The 13,328-nt window shown below is 35.2% G+C and overlaps 1 protein-coding gene across 3 annotated transcripts in view; it reads left to right on the forward strand.

Moving 5' to 3' along the window:
• The window catches only part of THSD7A (thrombospondin type 1 domain containing 7A), a 439,942-nt gene that overhangs the window by 245,498 nt on the left and 181,116 nt on the right, over positions 1-13,328 (forward strand). For 2 of the 3 annotated variants that reach the window (XM_032874114.1, XM_032874130.1), the window contains exons 3-5: positions 881-1,129; positions 3,838-4,019; positions 8,222-8,290. In XM_032874114.1, the coding sequence (XP_032730005.1) occupies positions 881-1,129; positions 3,838-4,019; positions 8,222-8,290 (500 nt within the window). The remainder of the gene's footprint in view (positions 1-880; positions 1,130-3,837; positions 4,020-8,221; positions 8,291-13,328) is intronic. The other variant, XM_032874121.1, reaches the window with a different exon arrangement.

The raw sequence follows: 13,328 nt of genomic DNA on the forward strand, positions 1-13,328 counted from the left end.
ATCATGGCGACAGGCTGCCTGTGTCTTGTAAACATGTACTATTGGTTATTCAGAATGGGCAGGAGTTCAACTGAGTATCAACACAAGGCCATCCCATTCCAGGAAAACCACTCAAAGTGCATATGCCCATAGTCATTGACATTCATAACATCATCTTCATATATATATACATGTTTCAGTTTAGAATTCAACATCCCTCTAATTCAAGTAGGAGTAGAGAGATAAAATTTTGAACATAAATATTTTACTGATAAGTAAATGTGGGAGATCTATTACTGAGAGGGTATTCTTTTAATCATGAATAGACATATTTCTAATGTCTCTGATGTATTTGAGATACCTATATGTATATTGTATATTAAAGGGTGAACTAGAAAAGTTGATCTATTTGAATAAGCATACATTATCATAGTAAGTGGCAGCTGAAGTTTCAAATGGTATTAAAAATAATGTTAAACTTATATTTTCTATTTAAAACAGTATTGTATTAAGTTAGCCAGGCATGTTTATTTAAATCACTCAACAATGAAAAGTACATGTTAACGGCTCTTGGTTTCACATTTTCTGAATTAAAACAAATATGGAATGAGTGAAATGAACAATATGGTGAACTTAGTTTCAGTTAATTTTGCTTCATCCCTTTATTTTCTATTTCCTATGAATAGTTTAACAACTCTTGCAAAATAGGAGGAAATGCAAATGTTAGCTTTGAGTCTAGCTGCTTTTACACATCATAAATGTTGATATATTTTCAATGAAATTGGAATTGTATCTCCAAGTAGAAATAAAAATGTCCAAGCTTATTTTACTCTAGAGCATAGAAGACAAAGTTCATAACTGCTTATTAGTCTGTGATGAGAATACCAATGTTCTTTTGCAGCTTCTGCCGGCAAGAGAAACTGCCAGTGACCTTCCAGTCCTGTGTGATCACCAAAGAGTGCCAGGTGTCAGAGTGGTCAGAATGGAGTCCCTGCTCAAAAACGTGCTATGACACGGCATCCCCCAAAGGCACTCGTGTCAGGACGCGGATCATTAGGCAGTTTCCTGTTGGCAGCGAGAAAGAGTGTCCAGAACTTGAAGAAAAAGAGCCATGTGCGTCTCAAGGAGATGCAGTTGTCCCGTGTGCCACGTGAGTACATAAGGACTGCGGCTTCCTTTGCTGTGACGTCTCCCCAAACTGCGTGTCTCCCCACATTTGCTTACCCAGCTGACACTAAATGAATAGTATGTTGAGAAATAGGGATTTTACAGATTCTAAGTGGGAGAAAATAAAATACTGTTTTTACAGGCACTGTCCTTATAGAATTCTGGTTTTACAGAATAAACGTGTCTTTAGCGACTTATATTTCCAAATCTCTCTGAAGTCTAGATTTTTAGCAGCAATTCTCTGTTGACATATTTCTGTAATAGGGATTGATAACTTTATTCCGTAAAGGGGAAGATAAGATGTTGGGCTTTGGGCGGAACAGGTGTCTCTGTGGCAGTGACTCAACAATACTTTTGGAGCCAGAGATCATATATAAACGAATGAGTGGATCTGTTCCAATGAGCCATTATTCATAAAAACAGTGGACAGGTTGAATTTGGTCCTTGGGTCATAGTTTGTCAACCCCCATTCTATAACATAAAATAAACTTTCAAACTGTAGGTTCCTGTTGCTTATTAAGCAAGGCCTATTAAAATTCAGGACTACAGATAACAATTCTATTGAATAGGGTAAAATACTACACCACAATAATGAGCCTTTAAGCTACATGAGGACAGGATTGTGCTTATTAACTTCGTTTTGTTTTGTTTTGTTTTGTTTTGTTTTGTTTTCACCAGCATATATCACAGGGCCTGGCGCACAGCAAGTGCCCAATAAATGTTTATTGAATTCCGATGAAATAAGGCCAATTCTGAAACATTTAGCTGTGTATCCTATTCTTCTTATCCTTAAAAAATATTTCCAAGACGTTACTGTGAATTATCTTGGCAATAAATACATTTGAGCCTAGTCTGAGTATAGAATATTTATAAAACAACTTAAAGAATCTTGGTTTCTCAGAGATATGCACAAGCTTCATTGAGAGCTTTTCTGGAATATTCCAAACATTTAAAGAACTTGTATACACTGCAAACTTCACGAGCCAATGAGGAGGAAAATTAATCCTACTACTACCACTTCAAACAATAATAACAAGTAATAGCAAAGATGATGATTTACATGAGACCTTCAGTTATGCAGCACTTTGGAATCATCTGTTCTCTCCTGATATAACAAGGGGCTGAAAACTGCAGGGAGTTCCCTTCCAAACTTCTCTGCTTATCCCACTGACCCTGTGTTCTTCTCTATGTAATAGGCTTGAGGAAGTTGTCATGATCTCCTGGGTTTTATCTCCTATGAGTTTCTTCCTTTTTTGATTCAAGTTAGGTGTTTTATTCTTTATCCTCTCAGATATTTGAACACCACTGACAAAATAAATATATATTCTGAATCTCTTTCTTCTCTCCCTTTTTGGAGGGTAGCATTTTTTTTAGCATACGTGACCAATTTACATCAGGAGAATTGTAATCCTAGGATGGCCTACATTCAGACTCCATTCTATAAAAAGTAAAATTTTTATTTTTAGTCACCTTATAAATAATTTATTTGGTTTGACATTCCTTGTCACCCCCCACCCCACCGTCTTACTCAAGACATTAATTATCCGTGTTTTCTTTTCTTTCTTTCTTTTTTTTTTTTTTTTAATTTACATTCATGCTCCACTTCTTTAGAAACGTAATGTCGGGAGTGTTGTTCCTTGATGCCCTAGTCCTGCACCTGTGTTCAGCCACTTATAAAAATGAAAGAATGGATGTGAAGGTCAGGTTGACTGTCAGGAAACTTCACCATTGACAAAGCAAAGCACCTAGGTTGGACATCTGAAGGCCCATTTAACTCTTTTGTCTAATTGAGAAGAACATTAGCACCTCCATTTGTACCTGTGTTGGCTGTTAATTTGATTACTGAAGAAGCATCTTAGGTAGAGTGACACAAAGTGCTACATGAGCCATTTTCTTTGTGCTTTTAGAATATCCATTTTCCTCGAGGTGGAGAAATGCCATCACTCTCTATCTTTAGTGGCATCAGGAAATAGTTCCTGGCTATCTCCTTAAAGCACGCGTTGGGCTGACAAGCCCCCGACATTTCTTTCACATCATAATGTTGATTGGAGCTTTAATTTAGAACCACAGATCGTCTTTCCTGTGTTCCGCTGATTAGAAACGTCAGCTCTTTTCAACATTCATCAGGCACTCATCAGGGATTCTCAGTGCTACAGAAAAACATTCATTCTTGACAATAAGGAGAAAACTCGGAATTGTTATATTTTTTAATCCTAACACACAATTATAATTTTGATCCAGTACGAAGTAGCAATTTTCATGCATTTTATTAAAGGCAAAACAAATGTTTGGGTTGGTCGTCATTTAGAATGTTTTCCATTCCCAGAGTCACTCCTCCTTTGTTTATAAGCATCCAGAAAGGGCAAGCCCGAGTTCAGCTTAATTGAACATAAAATTTTATGTTTTCAGCATGATGCTCTCTTTTCATAAAATATTTATAAGTAACTTCCAGTAATTGCAATTAAAACAGGATCATCCTAAATTTAACCCCTCTTTAAGTGGAGCACTGCTGAGGATGTAAGAGAGGAAATTGAAACTGAGTCCGCATTACAGATGTAGTAGCCTGTGGTTGATTCGAGAGGAAAGTGTTTTTCAGATTAATCTTTTTCAGAAAAAAAAAAAAATTGGAAGAGCAGAGCAAAGTTTTACTCAGTAAACATGGTTGCCACTGCCAGCTTTTACTTTTTTTAGGTACGGCTGGAGAACTACAGAGTGGACCGAGTGCCGTGTGGATCCTTTGCTCAGTCAGCAGGACAAGAGGCGGGGCAACCACACAGCCCTCTGTGGGGGAGGGGTCCAGACACGAGAGGTATACTGCGTGCAGGCCAATGAAGACCTCCTCTCACACTTAAACACCCACAAGGACAAAGAAGGTAACCTGTCTTCTTCTTCTTAAGGACTTACGCATGGAGATTGAGCATGGAATCACCTTGCAGGAAGATAGATATAGATATGGATATAGATATAGATATAGATATGGATATACTTATAGATATTTGGAACGTGAATAGTCACGATTCTAGTCACATCATGGTTAATATCCACTATGGTGAACGCTAATTTAAATTTTCATTTAAAAAAAAATTCAATTCTGTCTCTGGTCAATTCTAATTTACTGACAAGTCTCTAAATTTTCTTACTGCAAGCTCTGAGTCAAAATTTAGCAGGAGTAATTAATTATAAAAATAGAACAAAATGTAAATATACACATAGAATGCTCATATATATTCTAAAGTCCAGAATTTCCTTGAATGTGGTATAAAACCTGCTTGTGAAAGAACAGCCCCTTTTGCTGTTTGTAATATGGTTGAAAGATAAATATATTGAAAAAATAATGATGGTATTGAGTGAAATTTTCAATGTGAATTTAAATGAAATAAATATGGAATGAGTGCAGTGTACAACTACAGTAAAAAAAAAAATAACTGAAAGGCATGACATTTTTTTAAAACCCTCTGTTTAAACCCTCTGACCTGGCAGACATATCCTAGACATTTTTTTGGTCTGAATCTCAATGTGAGGACCAGACTTGGTAAGTGTGCCAAGGATAAGTGAGTGCAACATAGCCCATGCTTAAAGTATGTATTAGTATTAATTAATATTACTCTAAAATTCTAATCATTATTGGATCAAGTTTGTTTTCAGTTAGTTACTCTTAAGTGCCCACAAATAAGAATATTTTTAAACAATGTTAGAAGCATACCTTCTTACCTTCCCTTGATTTGAAGGATAGCAGGGTTTTTATCATTAGACAGTTTAATAAATATCTATTAGTTGCCAGAAGAGTTCCAAAAATTGTGTAAGGTAGTGAGGATGGAAATATCAGTACAAATTCTGTGTCAAGAAAGTGCTCCTGGTTAGCATGAGGACACATAAACAAATATAATACAATATGAAATGCATTATAACTTGAGTTTTAGAATAGCAGTAGGGGTATCATAGAAACAGAAACAGAGAGGAAGTGGCCTACAGCTGAGTGATAACACACACATTCCATACAGTAAGTGGGTCAGGAATGCAAGAGGAAGTTTATTACAGGCAGAGGAGACAGCATGTATTAAAGCACACCATTAGGGGCTCCTGGGTGGCACATTCGTTAAGTGTCTGCCTTCAGCTCAAGTCATGATCCAAGGGTCCTGGGATTGAGCCCCACATCAGGCTCCCTGCTCAGTGGGAAGCCTGCTTCTTCTTTTCCCCCTGCTTGTGTTCCCTTTCTCGCTGCATCTCTCTCTGTCAAATAAGTAAATAAAATCTTTAAAAATACAAATATATATATATATATAGAGAGAGAGAGAGAGAGAGAGAGAGCGAGAGAGCACACTGTTAAGGAAAAGCAAAAACAAAAGAGAAGTTTTGCTAAGAAAGATGAGAATGTTGTATTTGGCAAGTTGTAAATAGGATGGAGTAATATTTCCCAGCAGATATGTTTGTTGGTAAAGGAAAAAAAATAAGAATAAAGACCCCCAAAATGAGAATATTCAGAGACGCAATATGATGGAGGACCAGAAGAGAAGGGAAAGAACCAAGAGAAATGGGTGTTTCAAAAAGTGTTTCAAAAAAATAGGAGATGACTCCTCTGCCTCCCCCCAAAATGAGCAGTACCAGTGACCAGCAGTTCATAGAAACAGACACTGAAGTTCTGCATTTGCAACTTGCAAAATTTAATTGTTTTGTAGGTGTTAACTTTGCATAGCATGTCAACTCATTTAGGAATCTAGCCTCAGGATACATTTTACTACTAATGTATCTTGAGGTTGTAAGGAAGTAGCATAAAACATGTAATGTTAGTACATTAATATTTTCTTGGCCATATTAATGGCTACATTTTTAACACTCTTACGTGGATTTATTATAGCAGTCCTTTCAGAGTAGTATAATTTCATTGCTAGACGTAGATCAGATTTTAGTTTCTGAATGTCAATTATGTCCTGTGGGTTATTACTTTCAAAAGATCCTTCAGAATTCTGAATTGCAACTGGGTATTTCTTTTTTAATCATTTTGCCACAGAATCTCCCTATCACTGTCAAAGCATGGAAGAGCACCAAAAATAAAGGTCACAGTGTAAAAGGAAAACAAAAAGAGTATCATTGTTAAGTTGTGTCTCTTGGACTAAAGCAAATGCCAAAACAAAATCCATGGATATGGAAATAATTGATATGGCAAAAATTAATGTTAACCAATAAGTATATAGGAATTTATGTCCTTTCATTTCAAATAAAAGCAAGAGTACTAGTAAGATCCATGTAGTCTTTGTAAAAACAGTTAATTCTCCTTAAAAGTTGCAGCCTTTTTTTTTTTTTTTTTTTTTTTTTTTTGGTCAGAACTGAGGCTATATGAACTTCCTTCCAGAAGCACTTAACATTTCCCAACAGGAATATTATTCAATATGCCAGGATCCCAAGGGTGACATGTAAAGACTATAAATTTGTGTGAATGGAGAATAATTAGGCTGTGGGCTGTGGGGATTGTGCACATTCTGTTTTCCTTCAGTAAAATGGAAAGAATGAAAGCTTACTTTATAAAGAGAGGAAAAGTTCTCAAAATAACTTCTTCAATCAATCCTAATAAGAAGGTACTGATCTCAAGTAATCCTGATTGTGTAACCATGAACAGCCTACCCCAAGAACAATTCATATTGTTGTTAATAAGAAGAACAAAGTCTATGCTGTTGCTTTTGTAGATTCTCACTATGTGTTCCATGAATAAATGTCTTGTTTTCACGTGTAACCAAGCTATTAAAAAATACCTTAACCCAAAATAAAATACTTTAACTCAAAATAAAATTTCCTGATACAGAAATACTGAAAACAAGTGATAGGAAGTTCCCATAAAATTCCTTTATTGTCTTGGCACATCACATTACACAGAAGAATGGTAGTGACCACCTTAGTACAAGGACAGGGCCATCTTAAATCACTTTATTCATTGGTGTATTCACTACTCTTCATAGAGTCAAACCACACCATAAAAATTCTCCCCCCTGGAGCTAATATATTTAATTTCCAGAAAATCAAAATATGTATTATTAAAGTAGTCACAAAGTATAATGTATTATATTTACAACCTAGTATCTTACCTCTGTCAGTTGAATTATATCATTGGAATATTCAATAAATTGGTGATTGTGTCTATTGACAATAGGAAAAATGTATCTACTTGATATTGGAGAGTATCCACATTTTACTCATGGACTGCTGCAGGCCATAGGTATCCCTTCCAATCCTGACAAACTTTGCCCTACAATATTCAGGTGAGCAAAATTCCCACTTCTTTAGAAGAAAAATTTGACAAGTTTCTACTGAGAGGAGTTAGTAGTAAGACCCTGGACAATTTCTGTTCAGCTGGCTGATCAGAATTCCAGCAGACTGAAGAATGTTCAGTTTATGATGGCATGAAAGCTACCCTTATCAGAATATGACAGGAAGAAGCCTTGCCCCTGGGGAGGTTAGCAATAGCTAGAAAGCTGATGAAAATGTTGCTGATCATTGGATGCATGAATATGAATTGATTGTTGAAAGAGCTCAAAGTGAAATGAAAGTAGATTTTAGCTATGGTAATTCAAGAAATTCTTTCTTTTGATACAGATTGAACATGTTTCTAAATGAGGGGAACCGAGAGCATTGGTTATAAAGCACCATGAAACTTTCCGTGATATGTATTTTAGGAAAATTTGGAACATTCTTTTGTAGAAAATGTATCAAAAAATCCACACTGAAATCTGGATAAGGTGTGTGGAATTTGAGGTTATTAAGAAAAACAGCCTGGATAGTGAGGCTATATGATGACATAAAATAAACCAGTGGGAAGTGTGGAGGATCAGTGGAAAGATGGTTGGAAGGAAGGATGGTTGAACTGTGAATGGATAGAGCAAGAGATGAATAAAGAATTCTTATTTTCACATGTTCTGCCAAGAAACAGGGAAATAAAATAGTCACCATCTCTAAATGGAATGCAAATTATTTATAATTACAGTCGTTTATCTATAGTTTCCATGAACTAGCCCACTTTAGTCAAAGCTATTTGGGGGGAAGAAAAAAAGGCTATGCTTATGGTGCTGTTTCCCAGTTATTTCAGAAAGTAAATATCAGAGTACGTCGAAGTCTAGTGCTGCACCTTTCCTATCCATCACTTTTGAAATAACAGGTAGGTGAGAACATTTTACATGCTATTTAAATCAGAAATGCATATCAAAGATTCTCTGTACATTTCCTGAGATAATTCTTAAACCATCCAGGAAAGATAGAAGTTTACTTTCACTTTCTACTTTTCTAGAAATGTATCGAAGATACATTTTTTTTTTTTTTAAAGATTTTATTTATTTGTCAGAGAGAGAGAGTACACACAAGCAGGCAGAGAGGCAGGCAGAGAGAGAGGAGGAAGCAGGCTCCCTGCGGAGCAAGGAGCCTGATGCGGGACTCGATCCCAGAACCCCAGGATCATGACCTGAGCCGAAGGCAGCGGCTTAGCCAACTGAGCCACCCAGGCGTCCCTCGAAGATACATTTTGAGATGAAAGTGCTTTTTTTTTTCTTGACTTTCTACAGTATCATTACATAGATGTAAATTTTAGAAAAACATAAAAAGATTTTAAAATTTGCTGGCTTAAAAATGTCAGTAGGATAACATAATTATATATACAGATATATAACATTTGGTTATGAACACTTCTGTTGAGATGAATTAATGAGAGTAGGAACACTTTTCACATCATATTTCTAAGTACACCACTTTGTGCTCTACTAATTTTAATAAGGTAAATGAAAAAGGAACTAAATCATACCACGGCTGCCTTTTGGAGACAGTCTACAAGGATGCAGTCGGATGTAAAAAGCACTGTGATACAATTACAGAATAATGAAAACATAGGATATCCCTGAAAAAGTCAGATATTTCTTGGAAATTACTTCTCAGGATATTTTGTGGGAGAGAAAGACTGTTAAGTCTATCAAATTTGTGATGAGTAGATTACAAAATAGAAAGTAAGATGACAAGAGGTGTCAGCTGCTGAGAAAGAAGCTCATAAAAACTTAACATGCTGGGAATTAGATTACGCTGGTCAGTGGTCTACCCTCAAGGTAACTTAGAATTTTTAGTAGAGGAAGAGCTTACTAACGAGATATCAAGAAGTACTCAACCAAAAAAGCAATCAAAAGAATATATATATATATATATATATATATATATATACACACATGTGTATATATATATATATATATATAAAGTGAGACAGCTTGGAAATCATGCAGGCGTGAAAAAGGTCTTAGAATACCTTTGACTTAGTTGACATTTAATAAACATTTGGTGTTTGACATGTTTACTCTCCCCTTTGTAAAATGCTATAATTTTTCAAAATTTGTCTAAAAATTATTTTTGAACATTTCAAATGCACTTAAAAAATTCTTGATTTCAGCAAGGGGTTATATTCAAGCAGACCCTTCATTCCTGAATAAACAGTTACTCACACTTCTGACTGTGAATACAGGAAACATGATCTAGTTTTTGGAGCAAATGAGGAAAGTCAAAATTCAGGCACTGTGCCTCGATTTGGCCATTCAGTTAAGAGAACATGTTTTATATATCTTATTTCTCGTTTCTAGTTACATAACAGCTTAAAAACCTCTTTTGGTGAATTTTCATCTTAAGGCTATTTTCAAAAGAACCCTAGACAGATAATCAGGAGACCTCGTTTTCATTTCTGCCTGGTGCATTATTTAACTTTATTTGCCTAAAAATACCTATTAAATGACTCCTCTGTTCCATTTCCAGTAATATGGCAGATTAGAATAGCTGAAAACCTTTCCTTACAAAACAGGATACAGTATTAGTTTAAATGCTTTTAAGTGCAGAACTGAGGTCTTGATTAACCAAGTGATTTCTCAAAACAAATCAAGAAGGTTGGGCTTTCCATGGTCGCCCTCAGGCAGTAACGGTACGTACAGGGGGAGGGTTACCCATTACAGGGATTTTGGGGGGATGACGCAGATAAGGGGTATGACATAAAACTTAGAGCCCCCACCCCCCAAAAAAAGTGAACAAGCAGAAGTACTGCTTTATTTCATCAACCTGAAAGGGTTATTGTACCAGCAAATGAGTAGAGAAACTCAGTTTACTTATAGAGGAAAAGGGCAAGGAAGCAGGTCAGTCTCAACCTCAGTGTGAACAAACCTCTCCTAAGAATTCCAACTATGGGGTTGGACTCACCACTAATTAGTTACGTTTCAAATTTATGGTACTTCCATGAGTCCAAAGACCACAAAGCTGAGAAATTAGTATAAGAAATGGCATCAGGCCAATGGTACTCCAGATTGCCTGACATAAGGAAAAGCCAAAACTCTGAAGATGGGAATACCTTAACCTAAGCCACAGCATTTCCCCAGATAAACTGTACCATCAAAACTGCAGACTACATGAGGAATAATAATCCATTTTATACAGGGTTTAAAATACCTAACAAACATTAAGATGAGACTTGCAGTGTTGGAAATATTGGAAATAGCAGTTAGAGACCATAAAGATATGTGCTAGAACTTACTAAAGATGTAAAGCGAAAAATTAAAACATTAAATATAATGAGTCACAATAAAAAAAGACCAGATTTTTAAAAAAGAAAGAAAGTAAAAGAAGTTCTAGAACTGAAAAGTGCTTTTATTGGAAATAAATAAATGGGTTGATGAGACAGACTGAGTTTAACAGTTATTAATAAGCTCAAGACAAATGTAAGGAAATTATTCAAAATGCAACATTGAAAATAGGAGTTAAGAATAAAAGTGAAGTAAGTCATGCAGAATTAAACAAGAAGGTTCAGAATAAGAGAATGTATGAAAAAGATGAGAGAATTTTGTAGATTTGATGAAAGATAAGAATGTACAAAATCAAGAATTTCCAAGCAGTATGATAATATATACATGCTTTGATATAGTGAGTGAGATTTCAGTTCATCAGCTATATAAGGACAAAGTAAAAGGAATAAAGAAAAGGCACAAATTAACTAAAAAGGAATTAACAAATTTATAGTGAAATTCTCAAAAGCTGCAAAAAAAGCAGAATAACAACAATGGTATGTTGAAAGTGCTGAGAGGAAAATAAATGTCAACTTGGATTTATTTATTTATCCGGCTACCTACCATTAAAAACTATGGACAAAGTGAAAGGGTTTTACCTCTATTAAGCTCTCACTGAAAGAGCTCCTAAATGATAATGTTTGAGATGAAGGAAATTAAAACCAGAAACAGAAGAATTCAAGATGCACAAAGAATTTGATAACCATTTGGGTGATCTAAGTAAGTCTAGATACGATGACGTTGTATGAATACATGACTAAAACACTCTGGTAATCTATGACAGAAGGAAATGATAAGGAGTATATTTTGGGGGAGATATTGAGCACCCTTATATTTTATTAAGTCAGTATGTATTTTAAAAATGTAAGAATAATGATCAAAGTAGAAATATAATTATTAATATTATAATTACATAATCATATAAGATAGATATATATAGATATATAAATATATATCTATATATACACTCTTCAGTCCAACAAAGGAAATAAACAGGACTAAGTAAAGTTCAGTCAACTCAATGAGAATAAGATGTTAAATAAGAGAAAACTCATTTTTTTTCTTACAGAGATGATCTAATTAAGACCAAATAAAGAGAAAAAAAAATCTAGAAATATGACTTTTATATGTCACAGCAGAGGTTATTACAGAAAATTATTTTGTTTTAATTATTACTGCATCTATGAGACCAACCAACTGAATTATAAAGTGTTCACAGTGATCAAATTAAGAGTGTGGATTAATCGGGGCTCCTGGGTGGCTCAGTGGGTTAAGCCGCTGCCTTCGGCTCAGGTCATGATCTCGGAGTCCTGGGATCGAGCCCCGCATGGGGCTCTCTGCTCAGCAGGGAGCCTGCTTCCTCCTCTCTCTGCCTGCCTCTCTGCCTGCTTGTGATCTCTCTGTCAAATAAATAAATAAAATCTTTAAAAAAAAAAAAAAGAGTGTGGATTAATCAGTCCACACATTCACCATTGTTGGCAAATACGTAAACACACAGACTGCACATGATGTATTTCCCAGGCAATAATGCAATCTGTACATACAAAGTACAGTAGAAATTTTTATTTTCTCGAGGAAATAATGTAAGATTGGCTTAAATTATGTAGGTATGCAGAATCAAAACTCTTCAGAAGATTAAATGTTTTATCAATTAAATGGATAATTTTATTATTCAGAAAACTGAAGGAGAGAAACACCTAAAATTTCATGTTTCAAACCTTTCTCCCTTTCTGTCATTCATTTTTCCCAGTTTGCTAATGGGAAAGATACATGACATGGACATTATTACCTAGGCAAAGACAATCATATCAGGAATTATTACCTAGAAAGGATAAAATTTATTACCTATGTTGGTGTCTTGAACGAAGTCATAGATGGTATGCTGATAAAATATGTGAGTACTATTATGCTAACGAGGATAAAACATTGGAAAATAGTTTTTATGACACAAAGAGAGGTTAATAGGCCAGAAACAATGGAATTTCTCCAGCAGCATGAAGTCTAATGAAATCGTTAAAATACCTAATCTTAAGTCCCAAGTGTTGAGTCCACAAGAAAACAATAGAAATAACGATGGTGATAATAGCAACAATATTGATTGAATTTATTAAGACACTATGTTAATTATTTGGTTGCTGCAAAGATTAAATGCTTAATGTGGGAAACAAACAGTTGGAATCAGGGACTTAATATGAAACTCATTCTGTGTCCATTCTCAAAGTGTTACTCTTCTCAGCATCAATCCCCATCTGACTGATGAAGTGCTGCAAGTTTGGATATCTCACTTTATAGTCCTTCATTCACACAGTAAATACTTACTGAACAATTATTAAGTCTCATCCCGGATTTAGATGTTGAAGACAGAATGTTTGAAACAAGCAGACTTGATCCCTGTCTTCAGGGCACCTAGAGCCTAATCGTAACCTTGTAACTATAGTTTTGTTTCCTGGGGTTTCAGAACTGACCCTTCGCTAGGCTGACATGAAGAGACCCCACAGTTTGAGATTCTTCATTTAAAGAACACTACAGCTATGGTTCATCCTTAGTAAAGAACCTTCACCCTATTTACTGGGTGAATTATTTTTTTTTTAAGATTTTTTTATTTATTTGAAACAGAGATCA

Source organism: Lontra canadensis, unplaced genomic scaffold (assembly GCF_010015895.1).
Source record: "Lontra canadensis isolate GAN:19392208 unplaced genomic scaffold, GSC_riverotter_1.0 scaffold2, whole genome shotgun sequence".
Lineage (NCBI taxonomy): Eukaryota > Metazoa > Chordata > Mammalia > Carnivora > Mustelidae > Lontra > Lontra canadensis.